Source organism: Paralichthys olivaceus, chromosome 10 (genome assembly GCF_024713975.1).
Source record: "Paralichthys olivaceus isolate ysfri-2021 chromosome 10, ASM2471397v2, whole genome shotgun sequence".
In the NCBI taxonomy this organism is placed as follows: Eukaryota; Metazoa; Chordata; class Actinopteri; order Pleuronectiformes; family Paralichthyidae; genus Paralichthys; species Paralichthys olivaceus.
The window spans coordinates 163,253-189,692 of record NC_091102.1 but is presented as its reverse complement, the minus strand read 5'-3'; the positions used below and the strand labels follow the sequence as shown (position 1 = coordinate 189,692).

Below are 26,440 nucleotides of genomic sequence, written 5' to 3'. Positions count from 1 at the left end.
TAAAGAAAACACATTCTTAATTAAACCTGTGAGACAATGGACAAACATTCCTGCTGATATTTACCTTTTATTTCCTCCACGACCTGAATCACAGGTTCCTTCTCCACTGCGGTCACTGTAAGACACAGACAGCGGCAAATTAAAAACTGAACCGAACATTAACTCTCATATGCTGCAAGACAGTTAAGAGTCAGTGACAGGTCGTGCATCCATAACACCATTTGTTTGGCTGCTGTCCTCTAACTGATGCTCATGCTTTCTGTCGGCCTTTAGTGAGCAGCACCTCTGGCTTCTGGAGAAATGCTGAGTGATATGAGTGTCCCTCTCTCTTTATCTATGTCGGTGTTTAGTCGGTAAAGCAAAGGTCATCGACCTCCTCTAAACACTGAGGTTAAGACCCTGGTGAAGAAGTGATGCCTGGATGAAGACGTGTGCCTCTGTTGGCTGTGTGGGTGGGAAGCAGTGTGGATGAGTGATGGGCCAAACAGAGCCCGATCGGAAAAGAAAGACCAAAGCATGCAGATGCCAACCTTTCATCACTGTGCTGCTCTCAGCATCCCCAGCTGAGCTGACAGTTTTGCAAGTGTAAGATTCCCCGTGTCCGGATCTCACATTGTTAACATTTACAGAGCACAGGGGGTCGTCATGTTTCAGAGAGAAAGACACAGAATCCTCAAAATTCAACCGGTTGTAAAGCCAAATGAAAAACGGAGTGGGAACTCCTTTCATAACACAAAACAAAGAGCTGCAGTGTCTGTTTCTGCTCAGCAGCTCAGGGGGGAGTTTGACCAGGAATTCAGGGGAGTTGGAGAGACGTTGACTTCGCTCATCATGAGGCAAGACATCAGGGAAATACAGGTTGCTCATGAAGCTGTACGGTCTCTGGGAAGATGGAGGCAATGATCCCGGCTTCTCCAGCGCCTCCTTCTTGTCTTGCTCAGGCTGATGTCTAAGAGTCTCCCTGTCTGCCTGAGACACTTTGCGTACAGAATCTGTAGGGATGGGGGTTTCGGCTGTGAGATTTGCTTCTTTAGCTGGGTGAGAATAAAGTTAGGGAGAGTAATTAGGGGTCAGCCTATAAAGCTATGAGTCTAAACACTAAAGGGGTTAGTAGGATGGAGGATGAGGTTAGCAAAGGCAAAGCTGGCCACAGCAGGAAGAGGAAATTTAAGTTTACGAATCTTGTTATTCCATTACACTGAAGGTTACAGGCTGAGAGGAAATATTAAAAATCATGAGGGGGAGGGGGCACAGCAGGAAGAGCAGTGGCGGGATGGGATGGACTAGATGGAAAGAGACTGAATGAAAAAAAAGATTAAACCACCTTCAACAGTGAGCCGGGCGGAGGAGCTGTTCTGGCCATGTTGGTTGGTGGCGGTGCAGCGATACATGCCCTGGTCCGCCACACCAACACCGTGGATGACCAGGGACAATGAGCCCCCGCTCTCAGAGCTCCTCACCCGCTCTAGGTCCACCAGGCTCTGGCCGTTATGATGCCATACCACCCCGGTGAAGGGCTGCCCATCGAACATGCAGCTGAATTCGGCCATCTCACCATTTTTCACCCGTACGTCGCTCATCTCCATCAGCAGTTTGGGGCTGGCTGAGGGTTTGATATCAAAGCTGCTCTCAGAGCTCGTCTCTGAGCCCATGCTCTCCATCTGAATCTCAACCGTCCTCCAAGACACGGAGGAACTCTGAGAGACCGTCTGAGTAAACTCAACACTGTGGGCTGTTTGTCCCACGGACACAGAGCTGAAACTCTGAGCCTCCAGCCTCTCACTTAGCTTAGCATCAGCCCCAGCACTCCTCACACTAGCTAAGGCTTTTTCATCTAGGCAGTAAGAAAGAGTAGAAAAATTAGGTCAACACATGTTTCTGGAGACTCCTGCAGGTTACATGTGTCACACCTTGTTTGCAGGTGGAGCGTTGAGGATCAGTGAGGGAGAGGACACTGGCTGGTTCCGCTGTCAATCATGCAAGTTTGACTAGAGCCAAAATTTACTATTGAAATTTTTTTTTAAATCTAGGGCTCGAGTGCGCGGAAACTCGGAAAGTTATATTTCCACAGCTCTGTTGTGAGCATGCTGCATTCGTCTGAAACAAAGATCCACATCACATAAAGACGTTCCTACTGTTAAGAATCATGAAGGAAGAGAAGGCCTCATGCAACACATCAGATTGTCACCTGCTGAACCTGCCCTGTCACCAGAGCAGAACGACAAACTGATTTGAACAGATTTGTCTTGCATGACAACACCGACGGAAAGTTTAATTAAAAATATGGGAGTCTGAGGAGCTGCGTCATCACCGCAGCGCTGGTTGCACAAAGGTCTGTGTAGAGATATGATGATGATTATAATAATTCATGAATGAGCACAATGACTCGATGACCATGTTTCCTGTTTCCTGTCATTAATCTGCGTCTCAGTGGACACTAGCGTCATCTTGTTAGCGACCAGTTAGTGGACATTAGTTACAACAAGCTGCTAGAACTCATGGCAGCTCCACTGAAATCCCAGAATGTTTTGTTCTTGTCGCTGAAACAAATTAAAAGTGAATTTCCCAAATTGCTTGTTTTGACGGAGCAGCTAACACGTTCCCTCTTTTTTCAGTTTTGTGCTAAATTAGGCTCACACATCCTGGACCTGTCTCTGTACTGGACACACCGATGTCCATCTTAAATGTTCTTTTAAGATACAATTTGATTGCTCATTAGCTAGCACTTGTTAGCCTCCTTGTTAACAGAGCTAACAAACTGTAGTTGTTAAGCACCGGAAGTAAATGTTATAATGTTCTTACGCTGTGTCAGTGCTGATCAGTAACATGACTGTACATCCTCGGTTAGAAAAAAAGAGTTTCTAACTTTCTTCAGGCTTGACAGAGCTAACAGTTTGTGCTGAGCTAGGAGAAACAGATGAAGCTGATATTAATCTCAGTCCTTTAGGTTATTTCCCTGAACTCTGTGTGACCAGCAGGAGGTGATCTCTGCATGCAGCTTTAAGGACCCATGCTTGAAACCTCACCACTCCCCCCTGCTGAATAAATGTGTTTTTGTCCAATAGATGCTTTTATTATTTTAGTATGAAACATGCTGTGGACGTTTTCTCCATTAGCTTCGTTAGCTTCAGGCCTGGAGGAAGGAGAAGCAGATCTGTAGTTACAGATCGGGATGATGTGATTGATCCAGTTGATAATCATTGGAATTGATTAGTTCTTGAGAACTAAACATCTGTTAGCATGCTACCAGCCAATTGTGCTGTAAGGGAACTTTAGACATAGTTTCTAACATTGCAGAGGATCTTTGTCTCAAGAACTACACATCATCCCTGCTGGTCTCAGTTCGACTGAAGCACATGGAGCATGTTAAGGTCCGACAGTCAAAGTTTCACCTGAACTTTACATGAACACCTGACAAACTCACCATCGATATTCAAAGATGCCGCACATGTGACCATTCCTGCAGAGTTTGTGGCGACACATGAGTACTCTCCTTCGTGGTCTTGGAGAACTCTGGAAATGTCCAACTGGCAGGTGTCGCCATAATGAGACATCTTGAAGATGTCTGAGTGTCTGAGCTCTCTGTTGTTACAGAACCATGAAATCTGCAGATCTGGACACAGCATTCGTTCTCTCAAAAACATGATCTCATTTTATATTCACTTTACTCAACAGAACACATGATCATAAACAAAACGTACTAAAATCTATTAAAACATGAATATATAACATGCATAGACCACAGACTTCTTCAAATATCTCAGATATGAACGCTGCCATCTTGTGGTGATGAAATCATTTGCAGTCTGTTCAGTGGTGATCGTGGAGTGGAGCCATGGTATCGAGGTCCCGCCCATGCATGCTCTTGACCAATCATGAGTCAGTCTTAGCTGTCAATAATGACATCTCAGTATGTTTTTAAATCATCAAATGAACTAATTAGAGGTTAACTAAAAAAAGGTTTTAAAACCAATACTGCAGCCAGCCACCAGGGGGAGATCAAGACACTTTGGTTTCACTTCTGGGAGCCCTCTTTATCTACAGTCTGTGGTCTGTACATGTTTGGTTACACTGCAGTTTAGTAAAATAAGATCCAGAAGGGGAGTTGTTGTCATTACCTTCCCCAGACACAGTGCACTTGAACTGGGCAGAGTGTCCCTCAGTGACCAGGACTTCTCTCAGGGGGGCGACGAGGACCGGAGCAGAGACCCGAGCCACCGTCTCCACTACCTCAGGTACTGAATGAGAAGAAGATGATCAGTATTCAGTCAGTCTGATCAGCTTATCAATCATGTTATTGATCAAGTTGACAGACTCAAGATGCTCTGCTCTCTGATGTAAAAACAAATTCTTTCTGTTTTCTCAATGTCCAGGTCTAATGTTGAATGAATTTTCAATTTGTTATCAGCAGAGTAAAAAAACTCTACGACAACACACACGTACAATTTTAATTCTCAATCCTGATGAGGACAAAACTTCCGGCAGTTCAATGCTCTGATCATTTACCTTCAACAGTGAGAACAGCCGAGCTTGTGGCCTCTCCGTAGTCATTCCTGGCCTCGCAGCTGTAGGCCGTGGCGTCCTGGGGAAAAACTTCCAGCAGCAGCAGCGTGTGCTCGTCTCCGTCGTGGAGGAACTTGACGTTTTCGCTGATTGACAGAGCCTGAGAGTCCTTGTACCAGGACACCTGAGGCGCAGGGAGGCCGCTCACCTGCACCGAGAAGCGAACCGATCTACCGGACATCACGGTCTGGGGCTTCACGTGGCGGACGATCTCCGGAGGCTCCGGCACTGAAGACAGAAAAATGATGTTTTCCACAAGTCATAATACAAAGTACCGGAAACTGTCCCTGTGGTCTGATTATGAAAATAAATACAGTTAACTTTAATTTCTTATTGCATTTGTCGCCTTCATACAAAATAATAAAGATGTAGTTTTATTCTCTGTCATGTTAGATGGTGAATATCAGAAGATCAGTTTGTCTCCTATGTTAAAATGTGAAGCATCTTGTCAAGTTAAACTTCGGTAAAAGTTTCATCGGCTCCACATGATCATCAGTATCAAGAATATAAAGATTTACAGAGATCTCAAAAGATTGTGTCAGACACTGAGAATTAGTTTTTATATGGTGATAAAATCCTCCATTTCATCATCATCTGGTCATTTTTATAAAATTAGCATTGAATTATACTGTTTGATGCTGAACTCACAACTTAATGTGAGAAAACAGCTGGTAAAGCTAACGCTAGCTAGTCCGTATTGGACCACACACACACACTCTCTGTCACGTCTTTATCCCTTGAGTTTAATCTCATATTTATGTATGGTACGTACAAGCAGGTTGATTTTTTTATGCTCGGAGTTCTTACGTTTGACGTGAAGGTTCATGGTGCTCTTGTTTTTCCCGGCTAAGAAGGTGTACTCGCCGGCATCGCTCCTGTATGTCTCAGAAATGGTGAGGCGGTGCAGCCTCCTGATGGTGGCGTAGCTGAACCTCTCCTCCACTGAAAACTGGATCTCTACACCGTTCCTCATCCAGCGACCGTCCACATCATCCTCATTCACATCGAACTCAAAGGTCGCTCTGTGTTTCTCAATCACCTGAAAACACAGGTGGAGGTGAACACCTGGAATTCTAAATCTGAATAAATCTGCTCCAGAAAATTTTCATTTCAGCAGATTTAAAAAAAAAATTCAGAATGTTGCACAACTGCCTCATGAATTCAGAAAACTAAACAAAATCTTTTGGAATTAGTAGTTATGGTTAATTTTCTCAAAAGGAATTTATGTGGGAAATCTCACCCGATAATTTTCAAATTGAAAAATCAAGTCAACGTAAAATGTTAAAGGAAAAACATTGGAGTGTGGATAACAGCTGCTCCCTGTGGGTCTCTATTTGGACAAATTGTTCGGTCACATTGGATGAGCCAGCTACTTGACTTTTTACACTGCAAGAGGAAAAAGCATCGTGCTCTATGTAGATACATATGTGAACTCACAGTGATGTTTCTGCTTGCAGGCTCTGAGATTTTGACATCCCGTCCCTCAACCGCCAGGTGACCCTTGGACATACTGGATCCGGCCACAGCGGTGTACTCTCCTGCGTCAGACAGGCGGACTGACGGCAAAACCAGACGGTGCAGAAACTTATCCGAGGTCATTTTATATCTGCAACAAACAGAGAAACATGAAAAGGTTCATTTTCATGATTTAGGTTTTGTTGGTGGTTTTACCTGCTGAATATTAGCAACTACCTGTCAGACATCTCCAGCTCCTGACCATCTTTCATCCACATCACCTGGATGTTTGGTTCAGAAAGTTCACATTCAAACGTCGCCCTCTTCTTCTCTGTGATCTTTATGTCCTTCAGATGTTTGGTGAACTCAACCACACGAGCTGCAGTGGAAAAAAAACACCAGAACTGACGTTAGAAACCTGCATAAATGTGAGCATCAATATCGAACTCCTGATCAAGTCCTGACAAGGTAGGTTCTTCACAAGGTTAAAAGGGTTCTACTCGACTCTATGAGGTGCTCACGGTCCTGTTCTTTGAGGTGTTACAAGTCCTTTAAGTGGTTCAGGTGTGGTTCAGAACCCTCTAATGGTTGTTCCAGATGTCATAGGGGAAGGTCTAAGTTTCTTGTGGTGATTATTTTGAAGCTCCAATTTCTCCCTCAGGAGGTGGATTAGACAAATCACAGTTAAAAGTGAAATAAACATCTCTTACCCTCGACGTCAAGTTTGGCTGTGGTCACTGCAGAACCTGCCATGAAGGTGTATTCAGCACTGTCTCCAAAATGGACGCTTCTGATGCTAAGAGTGTGCGTGCGCTGTCGACAACGAGCCTGGCATCTGTCTGTGGACCGGATCTCCACACCGTTCTTCATCCATTTGTATGCAATATCCTCGTAGTTTATGTTTACTTCAAATGTGACGGAGTCTTTCTCCTGAGTGTTCACGTTCTGCAGCATCGTCGTGATCAGAATCGCTGGAAAACCACAGAAGTGACAGTAAGTTCCCCAACACTTTATTTGGATTATCTATCCACATCAAGGTGTTTGGTCCAGTCTTCAGGATTCCATACTTTTCATTTATTTATCTCAGCCCTTAAATTCAGATTTATTAATTTGCAATATTCCACAAACCCATTGGTAATCTAGCTTAAGTGTTATTAATGTGTTTTCATTTAAAAAAATAATTTTAATGTCAAACAAGGTTTTTAAACTTTTTCAACACAAATGAAGCAACTTAGAAAGGAAAGTACGGAAATGTATAATTAATATTGGAGAACAGAGGAAAGACAGACAACTCTGGGAAATTAAAGTTACTGTTGTGTTTTCAAAGGTGAATTAATGGTAAATTAAGCGTGAGTTTGTTTCGTAATTAATTGAAATCGTCATTTACATAAAGTTGTTTGATTTATAAAGAAATTAATTCAGATATTTGAAGGTCACAGGTCAAATGACTGAAGACTAAACGCCTGAACTTACGGCTAACGGTGAGCGTGGCGGAGACTCGATCGTTGCCGCAGACGAAGGTGTACTCTGCGGAGTCGTTCCTGCTGGTGTTCATGATCTTCAGCTGGTGAAGTTTTCCTTGAACCACGATCCTGTACTTCTCGCTCATCTCGATCTCCACACCGTCCTTCAGCCACGTGGACGGGACGTTGAAGTGAGAAACTTCACACTCGAACGTGGCCACCTGAGTCTCCGGCACCTCCACGCTCTTCATAGTTTTGGTGACTCGCAGAGCTGAGAGAAAATGTCAGAATATTTAATAACAATTCAAAAAATAACTGTTCCAAGTTGTCACACAAAATTAAACCTGGATTCAACTGAAATCTAAATAAATGTGAGATGGTTCTTTATTTTTTAAAGATCTTATGTTTCCAGCATTAAGGTCATTATCTCGGTCGTCCATTGTCATCTGAAAGTCCTTTCAAAAAATCACCCTTTTAAACATTTTGAATCACCTACAGTGTCAACATTCTCAATCCCAGCTGTACATTAACTGAAAAACCTCAACGAACAGGTCAACCTCATCATTTTTCATAAACTTATCATCTTCAGAGACGCTAACGTTGGCTCGGTGATGATACTTACACTCGACGATGAGTCGTGCGCTGCACTGCATGTGTCCAACCACAGCGGTGTACTCTCCCTCTTTGCTGTTGTTGACATCCTGGACGATCAGTTTGTGTGTCTTCTTCTCAGAGAGCATCCTATAGTGCTCGTTCGGCCTCAGCTCCATTTTGTTGAACATCCATTTGACTGGAATGTCGTCCTCGGAGATGCTGACCTCGAATACAGCACTCGCACCCAACAGTGAAGTCACATCCTTTGGCTTCTTCAGGATCTTTATCGCTGTTGGAAAGTATTTTACAGTTTATTGTGTAACTGAACTTCTTCACTTGTGAGTTAAACACCAGAACTTTGTAATTAATCATTCAGAATGTGATGAATCAGTGGTTTCTTACATTCAACGTTCAGTCTGGCATTTGCAGACAGTTTTCCCAGTTTGAAGGAGTAAACAGACTCATCGTGTGTGGTGCAGTTCTTGATCTTCAGGGTGTGGATGGTGCCTTCGATACTGATCTCATATTTGTTGCTGGGCTGGATCTCGACACCGTTCTTGATCCACTGTGCTCCCCTCACATCTTCGTGGGTGAGCTCCAGGATGAAAACAGCGTCTTGAGTCTCGACCACGTTCTGGTTCTTTAGGGTCTTCTTTACCTTCACAGCTGTGAAGACATCATGATTAATTCTTGGTTTTAAAGCTTTCTATGTTTGTTGATCTCAGCCTAAGAGCTGTGATCTTCTCCTTCATGAAGCTGGACTTACTCTCAACTTTCAGGGTGGCGGAGGTCTTGGAGGTGGCAACCTGATAGGTGTACTCTCCGATGTCGGTGGCTTTGGTGATGATGATCACGAGGCGTCGGACAGTACCATTCACCTCGCTCACAACGCTCTCGTTGAAGTCGATGGGCTGACCGTCTTTCAGCCACTTGCCCTCGGCAGATGGGTTGGCAACCTCACACTCCAGTACGGCAGTCTGGGAGTCAGCCACCACCAGATCACGTAGAGGCTTCTTGATAGCGCCACCTTGTGATAGTTGATGTTTGGTTAAGTCAACAGGATATTGGAATACAAAGCAGCTCTGGTGTTGATGAATAACCTTTGAAAAATCTGAAACCTACCTGTCACAGTGAGAGAGGCACTGCACATCTTCTCACCGGCGGCAAACATGTACTCGCCCTCCTCGTCCTTCATGGCATTCATGACAGTCAGGGTGTGGCGCTTGTTTTTGGATTCCATCTTGTACTTGGAGCCAGCTTTGAGTGGCTGCCTCTTGAAGGTCCAGAAGGCATCTATACCCAGGTGAGATACCTCAACTTCGAAGGTGACGTTCTCAGACTCGGAACATTCCTTATTTTTCATCAGGGTCACAATCTGGACAGCTGTTAAGATGAAACAAGACAGTCAATGAATTATCAGCAACTTTTCATATTCACATCAATTGTTAAATGACCAGCAGATGAGCCTTTCATTCAGTTTCAGTAGCAGCTTCACATTCCAGTTTGGCTGAAATTATGTTGTAAATTAAACCTATTTCCACTTTTGATCAATTTTAACCCCTCGGTCTTTTCTCGAGTAACTTACTCTGAACAGTAAATTTGCAGCTGGTATCAGCTCGGCCAACCACCAGTTTGTAGTGTCCTTCATCAGAAGCGTACACCCTGTTGATGACCAGACGCTGCTTGGCTCCTTTCGCCACCATCTGGATTCGGTTACTGGGTGTCAGCAGTTTGTCGTTGTGGAACCATTTGACTGAGCTGATGTCCTGAGCGGAGATCTTGGCCTCCAGAACGGCTTTGGTGCCCTCAATGGCATTTGTGTCCTTCAGTGGGATCAGCACTCCGATAGCTGCAAAGAACATTCAAGTGTTTTGTTGTTTTATTGAGAAGAAAGATTTTTTTTTAAAATAACATGAATCTGAGGGGACTCACTCTGAATGATCAGCTTTGCGGAGGTTGAGATCTCCTGAGCGGGAACGACAAAGGAATATGTTCCAAAGTCGCTTTTGTTGGTGTCTTCAAACAACAGTTTGTGGGTCTGTCTGTCAATAACAATGTGGACTCGGTTTGAGGCTGTGACAGGCTGCCCGTTCTTCATCCAGGTTCCTTCAACATTCTCTTGGGAGAACTTGACCTCCATCTGTGCAATGTCGCCCTCGCACACTGTCAGGTCAGTCAATGGCTGCATCAGGGTCACTGGGCGCACTGAAACATCAAGACAAACCTGTCAGGCTCCAGAAACACACTCCTAAAGTGGTTTTAACCTTTACATGATGAGACAGATTATAAAACATTATAAGGGATGATCCTCTGGTAAGCAAGAAAAACTCTAAGGGAATTTTTTAAGAAAACGAAAGGAAAAGAGCAGCAGGTAAGTACAGAAGGAAACAGAAATCTTCGTGTTTTATTCTCTGGTGAACACAAACCTCTATGACAAATTTTTTTGATTAGTACAAAACTCACATTTCATCTTGAGTGAGGCGCTCGTCTTGAACTCGCCCACTTTGAAGGAATATGTTCCTTGGTCCTCCTTCTTGACGTCTTTGACAGACAGGGTGTGTCTTCCACGACGGGAGGACATGAAGTATTTACTGCCAGGGGACAACAGCTTTTGTCCGAAAAACCAGCTTCCTTCCGCATCTTCACGCGACACAAGACACTCGAACTCTCCAGAGTATGTCTCTGGCACCTCTGTACTCTCGAGTTGCTTCAAGATCTCCAGAGGAGCTCCTGGTTATGATATCACAGAGACACGACATCAACGTTTACAGTCAGACACTTGGACCCAGTGGTAAAAGAAAATCATGTTGCATCAGGGAGCAGATACAGTTTGTCCCCTTACAAGCACACATATTTCATAAGATAACAACGGTGGATCTGCCCAATCAAAATAAAAATTGTATGTAAACCTGAGCTAATTTGGTTGGTTATGCTAAAGAATTTTAATATTTTAAACAGACTATATTGAACCAATTCAAACCAATGTTCAGTTATAGTTACATGTGCTCCTGTGTCCATCATCTCTCAATAAAACTGTAACACTGAGGTTTCGTCCTCTTTAACGGAAGACAACCCACCTTCCACGTTAAGCTTTGCAGTCGTCTTGACGTCGTCGTCAATAACAACACAGGAATATTCTGCATCGTCCTTCATGTTGATCATTAGCACAGACAGGAAGTGAACCTTTCTATCAGAGTGCATCCTGTACTTGTCTCCGGAGAAGATATCTACATTATTCTTCAGCCATTTGACCTTGACGAACGGCTCGTTGGTCTCACATTCAAAGGTTGCCATGGTGTCCTTCTCCTTTGCGTTAATTTCCTCCAGTTTCTGTGTGAAGGTGATGACTTGCTTTGCTGCAAAAGGGGGCAGAAACCTTTGTTAGAAAACACACAACTTGAATATAGAATAACAGGTGAAAGTTGAGGGATATGCTACCTTGCACCAGCAGGAAAGCATGGCTTGAAGTCTCTCCTGCAGTGTTTGAAGCTTTAACCATGACACTGGCAGAATCCTCTGCCCTGACGTTTCTGATCACTAATTCACACACATGATCCTCAGGCCAGTACCAATAAATGCGATCAGACTTCTCCAACTGAACACCGTTCTTGAACCACTGGCACTCAGGTTCTGGTCTGCCCACAACTCTGACTCGGAACTTAACTTCTTCACCTTGTGCAACAGTCTGGCTTGTGATACGTTCCAGGATCTTAGGAGCTTCCATACTGACTGAAAGCTTGACTCTCTCTGGTTTTAGAGGTTTGGCTGTAACTTTGCGGCGCTCCTCCTCCTTCTTCTTCTCGGCCTCCTCCTTCTCCTTGGCGCGGTGAAGCAGCTCCTCCTTTGTTTTCTTCAGCAGATCCTCATAGCTCTCATCCTTCTTACGTGCCTTGAGCTCCACCGCGGTAATGGACTCGTAATATCCTTCCTCTGTCCTGCGCTTGAACTTACTCCTCAGCTCTTCTGACTCCTCTGTGGCTTTCTGATGGACAATTCTCTGGGCTTTCTTGAGCTTGACCACCTCTTTCAGCTGAGAGTCCTCTGCAGGTTTCTCAGCCTTCACCACCTCGAATGTTGTTTTTCCTGTTTCAGGTGCAGCCTCGGCTGCCTTTACCTCAGGAGCACGACGCAGATGAGTTCTGAAGTCCTCTTTCTGCTGAATCTCCAGCTTCACAGTGTGCTCGGCTGAGCCCAGGTTGTTGTCTGCCACCACTTTGACCTCTCCTGAGTCATAGGACTTGATTTCAGTGACCTCCAAATAGTAAATACCATCATAACGAAGTCTGTATCTTTTGCTTTTGCGGATAAGTTGTCCGTTAAGGTACCAGTTAACTTTGGGTGCTGGATAACCGGTCACCCTGCAACGGAATCTGGCTGTGTCGCCTTCAAGCACTCTGGCTGGTTCAGGGAGAAGGACAATCTCAGGTTTCATTTTCTCAGTTTCTTCATCAGCAGTGACTCCATAGGGTCCTCCCTCATGAGCTTGGCGCTCCATCTCATCCATTCTGTAAGCTCCCTTCCTGCCTTCAGGAAGCTGACTTTCCTCAACGAGACCCTTCTCATCCTTGACGATCAGGGTGGCCGAGGTCTGGTCGACTCCGAACTTGTTTGTGGCTCTGCAAGTGATGACACCGCTGTCTCTAGCATAAGCAACTTCGTAGTCAAGGCTGCAGTAGCCAAATTCATTGACCATGCGCAACCTGTTAGCAGCAGCCAGGGGTTTGCCATCGTGCAGCCACTCCACTAGCATGGTGGGGTCACCAATAGGAGTCAGTCTGCACTCAAAATGAGCAGGGCCGAAACGCTTCATTCTGATAGAGGTCAGCTTTTTCTTGAACAGTGGTTTCTGCTGCTTCTCTTTGTCGTAAAGGTCGCCCTCCTCCCACTGCTCTTGGCCATATCGCAGATGAAGGGGCTCCAACTCTGGAGGAGCGATTTCTTTGGCCTTGTATGTTCCTTTGGGAATAATAAGTTTTCTCTCTGGTTCAGGTTCAGCATAGTCCACCTCCACATTGACTCTGCAGCGAGTGGTGTCTCTACCAGCCTTGTTGATGGCAGTAGCTGTGTACCAGGCACTGTCTGTGCCTGAAGCAGATGGGATCTGGAATTTGGCCTCTCCTCTGGTTCCTTCAATCCTGCAACATGGATTTGTTATGTTAGCTTTAACTTTTGAGGATTTTCAAGACAACAATAACATAACAATACTATTGTTCTACCAGGGTAACAAATCTAGACTGAGGTGATGAGTCAAAGTGAGTGCAGCCATTCCAGTCTTATTTTGTTATTTTTTGCCTTTTTCTAGTTATTAGTCATCATAGATACAGTTCAAACTGTTGTACTCTGCACCTTCTTCTCATGATTAAAACTCTTGAAAATATTTCAAAATGACCAGAAACCTGAATCTAGGGAAATCCACATGTTCCTCTGTTTTATCGGAACTCTTATATAGGGAGTAAATAGAACTGCTGTTTGTAAAATGGAAGCTGAATCACATCTACTCAGTTTTGGAGTTACCAAGATAAGAATATGCAACTCCTCCCTTGACTAAAAAGCCAAAGCTCAAATATACTGGATTTATTTTGTATGTTTTTAGATGAGAAACACATAAAATAAAAGTTGGCAAAGTTGGTAATCAGTCATTTATTTGACCTTTGTGATAAATACTGTATGTGAATATGTGTTGTACCTTGAGTATACTGTGTCTCAAACATACCTGATGTGTGGGTGCTTGTGTGGTGAGATGATGTCACTGTTTTTCAGCCAGACAATATCAGGCAGAGGGTTTCCCATGGCTTTAACGGCCAGTTCAACCAGAGTGCCCTGTTTGACACTGATGTTCTTCAACTTGTCAGTGAACTGAGGTCGCACCAACGTTTCTTTAGCTGAGAAGAAAATAAATTGTTGAGAAAACTTTAAATCATTACAGTAATCTGCTTCTAAATGACAGAGAAGAGTTTTGGTGGAAGTACAAATTTTACCATCGACAGTGAGAGTGACGGAGAGGGACGAGCGTCCAGCTCTATTCTGAGCGATGACTGTCCATTCTCCAGAATCTTGTGGCATGGCAGGGACAATGATCAGGGACTGAGTACCATCCTCCTTAACCACGATCTTGTGGGTGTAGTCACTAACCACTTGTTGTCCTGATGAACAGATTCTAGTTATTGTCACACCAACTCCAGTGAAACAACTTGGTATATGAATATTTGATCTGTGTTTCTCTCACCATTGTGGAACCAGTAGGTGTCGGGCATGGGTCTGCCAACAACCTTCAAGTCAAATCTGGCAGTTTGCCCCTCAGAGCATTTACACGAGGACGGTTTCATAACAAACACAGGTTTGTAGAGTCTTTCCAGTTGAGCCTCATCTGTCTCATCGAGACGGCGGGCGGGAGAACGGCTGGGAGAGCGACCAGGTGAGCGGCTCAGAGAACGAGGAGAGGTGGATCTGAAGAAGTGTTAAACATCGTCAGTACGCAGGTGTTTACGATCCGAAACTTTTTTCCTCAGTCATCTGAGTGAAACCATACCTGATCCTCTGCATTGCTGGCTGTGGTGTGTATCTCTGAGGTGTTACAGCTCCGGACGGCTCCACATAGAGTTTCCCAGAGCTGATGGCATTTCCCTTCATGTTGGTGGCGAAGGCGGTGTACACGCCCTCATCCTCAGGCAGCACCACCGGCAGGCGGAGGCTGGCTCTCCCATCCTGAAGAACCTCCATCTGATAACGGCCACCAGGCCTGATGCGCTGGCCGTCTTTGTACCAAACGATCTGGTGAAAGGAAAAATTATTCTCTAAGACCACTGTGGAGAATTTACACTTTTAATTTCTCATAAACATTTAATATTTGTTGAACATTTTACTAAACATAAGTACCTTAGGGAGTGGTGTTCCAGCCGTTTTGCAGTGGAAAGTGACGCCCATTCCCTCCATGATCCTGTAGTTTTTGACTGGAGTGTCAAAGGCCGGCTGCAGGGCATCTGTTGGGGTGGCGGTTACCATCAACTCTCCATCCTCTGTCACAATCTCTCTGTAGGTGATCTTCATGATGTGGAGCTCGATCTCCTCGATTATCCTCTGCTCGATGGCAGAAAGGTGAAATTCCTGCACATGTGACAAAGAGATTCAGTTCATTTTATCAACCATGTCAATCAATCAGTCACCATCGGTTGATCATGGGTCCTGGTTATCAAAAAACTCCAAGAAGAATCAGGCTCTTTTTGAACTTTAATAGTTTATGAGAAAAAATAATAGATATATTTTCACCATCATTACTTTGACTTCATGTACTGTGTCCTACATTTTGGTCCATTTAGCACTGAACATTTCCTTTGCACTTTTAAACAAACGTAAATATTCTACAAAGACACTGATTAAAATGGGAAACTGTTTGTGGTTTGTTGAATTCATTTCTGTGGTTGCACCAACTGACTTTATGCCTGTTGCTGTATTAATCTGTTTCTGGATCTGGATCTTAATCTGTATCTCGAGGTGTTGGTGCTTTCGGATGATGTTTTGACCACAAAAACACATAAACATCATTGCTCAACTCTGTTACAAGACTAATAATGATCTCACCTGTCCTGAGATAATGGTGGTGGTCATCTGCTCCATTGTCGTAACAACGACGGGGGGAATGTCTCCCACTCTGGGCTCCTGCACCACTGTGGTCACTTCAGTCTTGAAGGTTTCTTCCTGTTTCTTCATGTAGGCTTCGTATTCCTCTGTCAGAAAACAATCGTCAAATGGAACTAAACACATCTTGAAATTATTTTGTTCTGAAGTTCTACAAGACAAAACTTCTCTTCTCTTTGTTCTTTGTTTACTTGGATACAATGGTATATCACGTACCTTCCTCCAGCAGGCCGACAGAGGCTGAGACTTCTCCGAGCTGATTCTTGGCAAACACAGAATATTCTCCGGCATCATCTGCGAAAGTCATGGAGATCTCTAACCTGCACTCTCCCGTCTCCTTCTTGTAGGTGACTTTGTATCTGATGGACAGCAAAGAGGTGATGACTAGTGATCCCCTACAGGCTGCAGTGTTCATTACAGATGCCTTGGGGTGCTATCGGGCAACGGACCAAGATGGCGGCATAATGTGGATGCTTCGTACAACTACGCACTTAATAACTTTAAAACTGTAAGTCAACAATACCAATTGAACTGGGACTATGTCAAAAGCTCCATTAAACAATGTGACATCATGCATGAGGGAAACAAGCTTTTCTTCATCCAGGACATCTCAGCCGAGACCATGCGACAGCGCTTTGGATTCAACGCAATAAAGAAAATGTTCATTGAAAAGGGAACTTTTCGTGGAATTCAGCTTAACCCGTGCAAAATGAGAGTCCTCCATAACAAGAGGATACACTCTTTTTAATCACCAAAAGAGGTCGAGGACTTTCACAATAAACATGTCTGAGGGATTGGATGAAGCCAGCGGTGTGAGACCCGTTTACTTCTTTCACCATGGAAACCAGCTGACAGTGCCTGTTTAAGAGGTATGGTGTAACCCTGCAATGAATCCCAGAAGTTTTAAAAGTTACAAGCTGGAATGTTAGGGGGCTACGGAAACTGACTAAAGTGAAACAGGTTATAAACAGGATCAAACAGCTCAAGTCAAAAATAATATTTCTTCAAGAAACCCATCTGACAGTCTCTGATAAACTGATACAGAATAGATGGCCTGGTAGAGTGATACATGCATCATACAATAATTATGCTAGAGGTTTACTTATTTTAATTCATAGAAGCATACCATTCCAACCAATAAAAACAATCCAGGACCCAGCTGGGAGATTCATCATTATGCACAGTAACATCCCTCCCTCACATTAAATTTAGTTAGTGTATATGGCCCAAATGAGGATAATCTTTTCCTTACTATGTCTATGGGGCTTCTATATTATTGGAGACTTTAATTGTATTTTAAACCCGCAAATGGATCGCCTTACAGGTTGTGATACTTATAAGGCACAGGCAAAAAATTGCTAAAGCAATATATAGATGACATCAATTTGGTTGAAGTTTGGCGAGAGCAGAATCATGGTAAAATAGAATATTCTTGTCACTCAAGTATGCATAAGTCTCCTTCCCGTATTGATCACTTTCTTCTCAAGGGAACACTTGTCAAAGATTAAAAGATGTTGGTATGACAGCATAGTAATAAGCGATCACGCTGCTATTTCATTGAATATGCATATAGAGAAATTTGTTCATAACCCCCCCAATTGGCGATTGCAAGTAAGATGGTTACAGGACCCGGACTTTGTTAAATATGTGGGAACTAAAATAGACAGTTATTTTGAGTTAAATACAGATCAAACCAGTGCCAGCACGAGATGGGAAGCGTTTAAGGCAAACATTAGAGGAGAAATCATCAGTTACACAAGCTCCAAGACCAAACAACAAAGGGTAATGATGGAAACATTGGAAAAACAAATGAAATCCTTAGAGATAAGTCTAAATGTAAGGGATGGTCCAAGGAAACAGAGAGACTTGCTACTTCCGAGAGCCGAATATAATAAGTTATCTGTTGATGAAGTTGTAAAAAGTTTAATGTGGCTAAAACAATCCTATTACGATCAAGGGGAAAAAGCTGGGAAACTTTTGGCATGGAGATTTAAAAAAATACAGTCTGAGAGAGCAATTAATAATATAATGATTCCTTTGGGGAACCTGTCAGTAGATCCAGTGGAAATTAATAATAGTTTTAGAGAATTTTACGAAAACTTATATAGGTCAGAATGCCCCCAAACCGCAGAAGAACGGGATACATTTCTTGATCGGTTTCAATTCCAGACACCGACGGAAGATGCTAAAAATGAATTAGATGGTGATTTGACAACTGAAGAAATTTCACAGGCTATCCAAAATATTAACAGTGGCAAGGTTCCAGGGCCTGATGGTTTGCCTATTGAATTCTATAAAACATTTAAAGAAAAACTATTAATCCCACTATGTTTGAAGAATCCTATCAAACAGGAACTTTCCCACCCTCTTTAAGACTAGCAACAATAACATTAATTTTGAAACCAGGAAAACCCCCCACAGAATGCTCCTCCTTTAGACCAATAAGCCTTATCGGATGTGTCACACAAATACTTTGTAAAGCTTTATTAAGAAGACTGGACCCTTATATCCCATGCATAGTTCATAATGATCAGAATGGTTTTGTCCAAAAGCGTCAAGGATTTCACAATATTAGACGAGTTCTTAATATAATTCATGCAAAATTTGATGCGAAAGATACAGCATCACTCTCATTGGATGCCCGGCAAGCTTTTGATAGAATAGAATGGCCATACTTATTTAATGTTTTGCCGAGATATGGATTTGGACAGAAATTTCTTAAATGGATTCAGATTTTATATACAAGCCCAACAGCCAGTGTCTTAACAAATAGTATAGTCTCTAAACCAGTCACCTTGGAGCGATCTACTCGCCTATGTTATTTATATTGGCCATAGAGCCACTGGCTATGGCAATAAGGACACAGACGGGCATATCGGGCATTTGTTTAGGAGAACAGGAGCATAAAATATCCTTGTATGCTGATGACGTGATTGTATTTTTCACTAAACTGTCAATTAGTGTCCCACATCTTTTACAACAGTTTGAACTGTTTGGGAGGTTGTCTGGGTGTAACATTAATAACGCAAAATCATCGATACTGTTTTTAAATAAAGATAGAGATTGAAACCGGTCATAAAAAAACCCTTTTCTAATGCAAAGGAAGGATTCACCTATCTTGGTGTCAGAAATACACCCAAAATTAAAATGATCATTTCAGCCAACTGTGATCCACTAACAGCCGAAGTAAATGAGACATTGGATCGATGGTTGATGTTGCCCATATCAATGATTGGCAGTATAAATCTGATTAAAATGAGTATATTACCAACATTTTTATACCTGTTTCAATCACTCCCACTTCCAGACTGAGGCTCAGATTGCTGTACTTGCCATATGAGAGGGGAGGGCTACGGCTTCCAAATCTGAAATCTTATTATTGGTCTGCCCAGTTACGTTCTGCAATGTTTTATTTCTCACTGGAGGCCCCTCCAGCCTGGGTGAATATTGAGCAGGCATCAGTACCAAACCTCCCATTAAGGCTGTATATGTATTCTGCAGACCCAGAGAAGCTAAAAAGATTAACAGGGAACCCTTTCCTCAGGAACACTGTTGACATCTGGTACAAAGCACATCAGCATATTGGAGACACTCTTTCCATCTCTCATTTCTCCCCCATCTGGGGCAATATATATTTCAAAGCAGGAAGTGCAGACGGTGGATTCAAAATCTGGGCAGGTAATGGTGCGCAAAAAATAGAGGACCTTTATATGGATGGTAATCTTCTTACATTTGATCAGATGTGCCAAGCATACTCTATTCCTAGAAAACATTTTTTTAAGTATCTGCAATTGAAACCACCACTATCACATCTTGAAGACCTTACACTTCAGCACCTAGAGGGGAGGAAACAGATTTCTTTATTCTATACAGCTTTGCTGTTATATGATAAAGAGTCCACCATCGACAGGCTAGAGGCATGGAGACTGGATATCAGGAAGACATGCAAAAGGCTGATTGGGAAAAGGCATGTTTTAAAGCCCAAAAACAATCCATCAGTTCTAGAATGAAATTAATACAATACAAATGATTACCCCGGTTAAACCAATGGTCGTCTGATGTGCCAGACACGTGCATTAAGTGCTTGGAAGGAAAGGGTACTCTGTACCACCTGTATGGGACTGCCAAAAAAAAAAAAAATATTGGAAAGTTCTGACTTTATCTGAGATTGTTGGAGTGAAGGTACCTCATCAGGCAAACATTTGTATACTTGGTATTTATCCCAAAAACTTTATGGTCAATCCTAAAAAAATTCCAAAAAATAGATTTGTGCTCGATACAAGTGTGGATAAAGGAGATGGCCTCTTGTATTGTGTTGGAAAGAATGACTTATGTAACCAGGGGAAGGACTGCAGAGTTTGAGACTGTGTGGAAACCTTCAATAGAGTTTCTTAAATGTTAAAATGCACAATCAAATTGAAACTGCTGCATTGACATGTGTAGTTGAGTGTTTGTGTGTGTTGTTTGTCTTTAAATGTGTGAAACCTACACTGAGTCCTTTGGATTTCAAGTCAGAGGTTTTCTTTGGTAAAAGCTGGAGGAACAAATAAAGAAAATACAAACCTGTATCCGGTAGTGAGCGGTACGCCGCTCTTCTTCCAGATGATGTGTGGCTTGGGGCTTCCGCCCACTTGACATTCAAATATGATACCTCCTCCCTCCACCAGCTTCTGAACGCTGGGTTTCTTGATGAAAAAGGGAGCAGCGGCAGCACTATCTGTTTCTGCCACGCTCACCTGAGACATGGTTTCCTCTTTGGCTTCTTCGGTTACACTGGAAACACAAATATCATTTTGGGATTTTCAGGGCCGAGCTGTGCCTCTGACATTATAACTTTTTTTTTTTTTTTTGTTGATCAGGTGTTAAATATTATTAATTTGTGTTGCAAACTTTAACAAAGTGTCTGATGGACTCACAGTGTCTCTTGAGCAGTTTCAACATGTTCGGTGATGACAGCCATCTCCTCCCTGCTCTCGATGTCCTCGGACACTGAAAGAGAGAGAGTTGGTCTCAACAGGAAGGCACCAGGGGATAATGGATAGATAAATAACTAGGAGGTGAAGGACTTCACAAAAAGAGAAATATATAAAATGAAGAGAGAAGAGGCTCCACGAAACCCAGAGAATTTCTTAAAGTAATTACATTTTCAGAAGGATAATGAAAACTTTCCTTTTGGGATGTGATAAAATCAATGTTTTCTTCATCCTTTTCCTTCTATCTTACAGTTTGTACTGACCTTGGACAAGCAGGTAGCAGGAGGTGCTGACTGTTCCCGCCTCATTAGTGGCGGTGCAAGTGAAGCGGCCGCTGTCTTCAGCAAATGCTTCACGGATCACCAGCCGAGCAGATCCATTTTCATAGCTGATCTGGAAATCGATGGAGCTCTCAATCTTGTAGTCCTCTCTGAACCACATGATAACTGGTGCAGGTTGCCCACTGATCTGACACTCCAGGGTCATGGACTCACCCTCCGTCACATTTGTGTTTTTCAAGCCCTACAGACAAGTTTTAGAAAATGTCACATTTCCAAATCTGCGTGGACATATTTCGAGATTTTGGGGAGAATTATGCTACTTACAGACACCAGTGTGGGTGGAACCACGGCACCACCTGCAGAAGGTACGGCTGCTGCCTCCACCACCTGCCATGTAGTAACGGACTTGTTAGCACAAAGCACCACAGCAGATTTTTCACTTAATTCTAAAATCCACAACATGTTCACACCGAGGGACAAGACAAGACAAGAACTTCATGTCCAACATGTGAAGACAAGACAACACAACACAGGAAGGTGATGAGCTGAAGAGGTAAGAATGAAGTTGTCAATATCATCAACAAGCAAGTTGAAGTCATTATAGGAACTGTTTTCCTGGATTTTAACAGAAATCAAGAAAACCGGACTTTTGAAAAACCTCACTAGGTGCGTTAGCTGCTTTTTATCTTAGTACCTAGTACTTTGGATCAAAATGTAAAGTTTGGTGCTGAAATGATCAGAAGCGTCACTGAAATCAATCTGCCCCTCAGATTCAGTAGAAGATATCTCGCTCTGGTTAAAGACACTTTTATTGCTGATTAAGTCCAAACGATCTGACGTTCATCTGCTCGTCAGGTTTTCTTGTCCTGCTCAGTTCAAGACTCAAACTAGAGCACAAACCTGGGTTCCCCAGTCCTCATACATTCTCTCCATACCCCCCGAACACACCACCCCCCTCTGTGTCTTGGCGCCATAATGACTCTGATATGTGTCGGGGAAATCTTTGAACGGCGGAGGTGTGGGCTCTGGCGTCCCTCTGGTCTCGTCCACTCTCCGAGATGGACTGGGAGACTTGACGGGCTTGATGATCTTACGAGCGGCAGCAGAGGATGAAGATAACTCTTTCTGCAGAGTAGCGATAGCAGACCCGGCGATGGAAACCTGACCGAGCCAAAGAAGGAACAGCCACACCATCATCAAGAAAAGGTTCATTAAGTGCGTGTTAAACCACAGCACGTTAGTTTTATTGAAGCGATGATGGAGGAAAGTGAAGCTGGATTAATAAATGTCAACTGCATTTAGTTTGTGTGAAGAAAAACATCTTGTTATTTTATTTGATCATTCTGGCAACACTTCAAAATAACAGGCAGTAATAATGTCGGACGTTGTTTTCTAACCTACTTGTTCAAACAGCTTTATCCATAATGGCTAAGTTTACCGTCCATTTCACTCAAACTGCTAATGTTAGCAGTTAATGATGTGTGTTATTGGTTTTAATTGTTTTTGAATGCAGATGATTCTCTACTGTTGCCTCTTCTTACCTCAGAGCTAGACTCAGGTTTTGGGACAGAAACTTTAGAAACCGTGAAATGTGGAACTGGAGACGAGACCAGACCAGTGTCCACGTGGATTTCTGTCGCTTTCTGAATCTGGAGCAGCCAACAGAGTTCAGTGTGTTACAACCAGAGCATGACATCATGACAGATTCACTCTTTTACAATAGATAGAATAAACAGAAAGATCTGTTGGTCATTTTGGTGTCACTGCCTATCTAACCTGAGGCAGCGGCAGGGCCGGTTCAGGTGTAAACTGAGCAGTTAGCATCTGTTCTTTTGTTGTCCAGCCGCCTCCAAACTGTTGGTCAGCAGCGACCTGTTGGTCAGCAGCGACCTGTTGGTCAGCAGCGACCTGTTGCCTTAACTCTGCCTCTTCAGCTCCACCACCCTCCACTTGAATGGGCTGACGGACACGAGCCAGGTCGACGGCGGCCATCACTGTGGCCACCGCTCCGGCTCGTTGCCCTTCCACGGCCTGGAGACACAACGAGCAGCACATAGATATCAGGACGGAGGTACAGAGACAGGCGGGAACGTGGGGACATGTCTTATTATTCATGTCCTCAAATTATTCATTGTAAATTTTAACCCTTATATATTATGAACATATATTCTCTCTCACTGAGGACGATTTCATGGAGTAGTTCAGTATTTTTAGCCTTAGCTTAGCTAACTTTGTTCTTCTACATGACTCTTCAAGGTTTGGATCAGTGTTAGTGTGATCGGTTATCATGTAGCATTAGCTAATTAACCAGCTAGCTAAAGATGATGGTCTGTCATGGTCAGTAGATAAACCTTGTGATTAGCAGAGCTAAAGACTGGGAGCTGGGGAAACCTCTGGTCAGTAAGAAGTGAAAATAAACCTGGTGATGTTTGTCTCCAGTTTGTGGTGAATATATAAATATATTAAAGAACGTTTAGAGAAACACGCTCTGAATGTGATTGGGATTTTTCGTTGGTTCACAAAATAAACAAATATGATAGAACATGTCAACTGCTGAGCTGCTTCAAGCCTCTATGCTAAGCTAGGCCAACCCTGTCCCAACTCCAGATGTCCAGCTGATGATGCAACAAAGCCACAATTTAAAGTCATTCTAAGACATTAACGGTTAAAATGATGCAACAGAAAAAATGAAGGAAAAAAAGTCCACCTGCATCTGTACAGATGAGGACTGATTATCACTGAACCTGGATTCATCTGGGTTTTTTGTTAAATACAAATACAAAAGTTAACAGTTACGATAATGAACAGGAAACCAGTGTGTGAACATGTAAACGTGTTGAACACAACAACAACAACAACAACAACAACAACAACAACAACAACATGCTCCAGCATCTGTTCAATGTGCAGAAACAAAAACTGTGAAGTCATCAGAGAAGAAAAAAACTGTTAAAGAAAAGTGACAACGAAACGACAAAACTCCAACAGAGGGAGGAACTGTGACGCTTCCACTCATGATGGAACAAGAGACACCTGCTCTTCAGGCGGCCTGGTCCTCTGGCAGACATCTTGGTCCAGGCTAACACCTTCTCTTCATCAGAGACATCTCCTTTGTGAAATGTAAAAGGTCCTTCATCTGAATGGAGGAGGACAACCTCTCCATTTGAAACTGGTGACAAGTCTTTGTGGTTAAAGACAGAGGAGAGATCTTCAGCAGCGTATGACGGACTAAAACTCACTGTCTTGTCATCACTCACTGTCTGATGACTTCACCACATGAGTCTCACAAGACAACTTGTCTTCTTCATCGTGAATTTCATGAAAACCTCGATGAATTGTGTTTGACTCGTCTGACTGAACAGAACCATGAACGCTGGGGTCACATGTCATCGTAGCGTCTTCCCATCGCTCAGTGTTCTGCGTGAAACTCGGCTCACGTTGCGTTTCAGATGATTCAGAATCCATTTTGATAGTTTGAGGCTAATAACCAAAGCAAAGTGAGGTCACAGGAGTATTTCAGAAAGAATTTAAAATAGTGGACACATGGTGTAGACATCTGATGAAGATTCACAGTTTTTCAACCAAAACCTGAAAAAACTGCTATTTTAATTAAGGAGACAAGAATGACTGAAGTTGTTCCGATGTTAAATTGTAATGTGAAGATTTTATGGAGTAGAGAACTGTACAGTGAAGAATTGAAGTTAAAGAATTTCATTCATGTTCATTAAATCTGCAAGGTTTGAAAAAGGGTTAGGGTAGACAGGTTGCCATGACAACAGTGACAGTTTTCTGTGTATCAGCCCCGCCCTCACCTCTTTGACCCCAACGACCTGCTCCCAGCGCTGCTCCTGACCGAGCTGGGTGACGGTGGTCATACTGGTCATGCTGGTTAAGCTGGCCTCAGCGTAGTCTCCCTGCTTCCATGGTGGCAAGACGTCGGTGCCGGCGGCCCCCTGTCTTCGGGTGGTGATGGGGGACTTGACTGGCCTGATGGGGGAGACTGAGAGTCTTGAAGTGGGAGAAGCAGGCCTGGAGACCGGGGGAGGGAGGTCATGTTACAGGCCTACAGAGGCCAACCTCCAATAGCATCATCACCCTGCTCACTCGCCACTAATCTACACCAGTGTACGGTGGCCCTGAGCGGCAAAACAACACATTTCTTGTCGCATCTTTGTGGTTGTGTTCTGCACCTCGGGGCCACCGTACATAAACTATTTAAATAAACTGAAGTTTAAGCTTCACCCACCTGACAGGTGTTGGCGTGGGCGCCTTAACATGTCTGACGGGTGACGGGGATTGCTGGCGTCCTCCTGTCACCTTGGCGACCAGCGAGGGCTGGGTCGGGGACTTAGATGTGGGTTTGGGAGGGACTCTGGGCGGGGTCTTGTGAGCCAGCTGTTGTGTCACCTCGGCGCCCCCTACCTGCATCTCCATCATGGTGGTGGCCTGGAAACTGGCCTCCATCCTCTGAGGACAAACCAGAGGTGATGAGACGGAGACGATCGCCCTCAGAATCTGACTCATTATATTTTACATGATTCAAAATGTCCACCGTCATTCCTACCTTCTCCACTCGGGTTTGCCGAGTTTGTGAAATCTGAGAGGTTGAAATTACTGTCTTGGTTTTCTTTGCTGGAACAGCTTCTTCACCTAGAATTGAAAGTGGAATAACGATAATAAATATAATACAGGAGCATTCGCTTGTCTAAAGAACAGATTTTATCCTTTGCTGATCACTCTTAAATCAAAGAGCTATTTTTAATAAGCTTTTTTTTGTGTGTGTTTCTAATGTGCCTTGTGTTGGTTTATGCAAAATGCTAATTCTTTTTATGAAGACACATAAAAATGACCATTAAAGGGATCTAATCTAAAGCATCATCTCAGTGTATATTATGATATGTTATGAATGACTTCATCATTTTTATTTAATGAGAAAAAATCTGAAATTAATGAACAATGTCTCAAAAAAGCAGGATTTTAATCAGTCAAACATAGAAATAAACATTTCATAAAAACTGTTTTTAAACCAACATACAAGAAACATTTTCATCAAACAGTTCAGTGTGTTGGTAAATTAGGCTTGAGTTGTATCAGTCTCCATTCTCCATGCTAAGCTAGGCTAACAGAGTCCATCTCCCCCCAGTCAATAAAACTCAAATATAATACAATACAGTTAAAAGGTCCTCACCTTGAACCAGCAGTTCAGCGGTGGATGTGGCTCGTCCGCTGCTGTTAGTGGCGGTCACAGAATACGTCCCAGAATCCTCTGGGAAGGCCTCAGCTATCAGCAGACTGTACAGGTCTCCCTCCTGGAGGATCCTGAAGTCGGCAGAGCTCTGGATCTCTGCTCCCTCTCTGTAGAACTTCACCACAGGTGTTGGGATACCTGTGACTCGGACGTCCAGCCTCACCTGGCTGCCCTGTCTCACTGTGGAGCTCTGAAGTCTCTGAAGGAAGCTAGGTGGTGCTGTCTCAG

The 26,440-nt window shown here is 43.4% G+C and overlaps 1 protein-coding gene across 2 annotated transcripts in view; it reads right to left on the bottom strand.

The window, feature by feature from the left end:
* The window catches only part of LOC109642081 (titin-like), a 165,684-nt gene that overhangs the window by 133,128 nt on the left and 6,116 nt on the right, over window positions 1-26,440 (bottom strand). For both annotated transcript variants that reach the window (XM_069532619.1, XM_069532620.1), the window contains exons 4-39: window positions 26,153-26,440; window positions 25,529-25,614; window positions 25,211-25,431; window positions 24,777-24,993; window positions 22,741-22,995; window positions 22,506-22,613; window positions 21,865-22,125; window positions 21,289-21,351; window positions 20,947-21,205; window positions 20,627-20,699; window positions 20,274-20,483; window positions 15,927-16,069; window positions 15,654-15,799; window positions 14,952-15,179; window positions 14,605-14,846; window positions 14,302-14,522; window positions 14,054-14,218; window positions 13,789-13,957; window positions 11,514-13,210; window positions 11,153-11,431; window positions 10,539-10,805; window positions 10,008-10,280; window positions 9,661-9,924; window positions 9,198-9,458; window positions 8,842-9,102; window positions 8,478-8,741; window positions 8,104-8,364; window positions 7,492-7,752; window positions 6,729-6,989; window positions 6,256-6,397; window positions 6,001-6,169; window positions 5,371-5,602; window positions 4,507-4,791; window positions 4,119-4,238; window positions 3,425-3,613; window positions 65-115 (exon numbers count right to left, since the gene is read on the bottom strand). In XM_069532619.1, coding sequence (XP_069388720.1) covers window positions 65-115; window positions 3,425-3,613; window positions 4,119-4,238; window positions 4,507-4,791; window positions 5,371-5,602; window positions 6,001-6,169; window positions 6,256-6,397; window positions 6,729-6,989; window positions 7,492-7,752; window positions 8,104-8,364; window positions 8,478-8,741; window positions 8,842-9,102; window positions 9,198-9,458; window positions 9,661-9,924; window positions 10,008-10,280; window positions 10,539-10,805; window positions 11,153-11,431; window positions 11,514-13,210; window positions 13,789-13,957; window positions 14,054-14,218; window positions 14,302-14,522; window positions 14,605-14,846; window positions 14,952-15,179; window positions 15,654-15,799; window positions 15,927-16,069; window positions 20,274-20,483; window positions 20,627-20,699; window positions 20,947-21,205; window positions 21,289-21,351; window positions 21,865-22,125; window positions 22,506-22,613; window positions 22,741-22,995; window positions 24,777-24,993; window positions 25,211-25,431; window positions 25,529-25,614; window positions 26,153-26,440 — 8,892 coding nt within the window. The remainder of the gene's footprint in view (window positions 1-64; window positions 116-3,424; window positions 3,614-4,118; window positions 4,239-4,506; window positions 4,792-5,370; window positions 5,603-6,000; window positions 6,170-6,255; window positions 6,398-6,728; window positions 6,990-7,491; window positions 7,753-8,103; window positions 8,365-8,477; window positions 8,742-8,841; window positions 9,103-9,197; window positions 9,459-9,660; window positions 9,925-10,007; window positions 10,281-10,538; window positions 10,806-11,152; window positions 11,432-11,513; window positions 13,211-13,788; window positions 13,958-14,053; window positions 14,219-14,301; window positions 14,523-14,604; window positions 14,847-14,951; window positions 15,180-15,653; window positions 15,800-15,926; window positions 16,070-20,273; window positions 20,484-20,626; window positions 20,700-20,946; window positions 21,206-21,288; window positions 21,352-21,864; window positions 22,126-22,505; window positions 22,614-22,740; window positions 22,996-24,776; window positions 24,994-25,210; window positions 25,432-25,528; window positions 25,615-26,152) is intronic.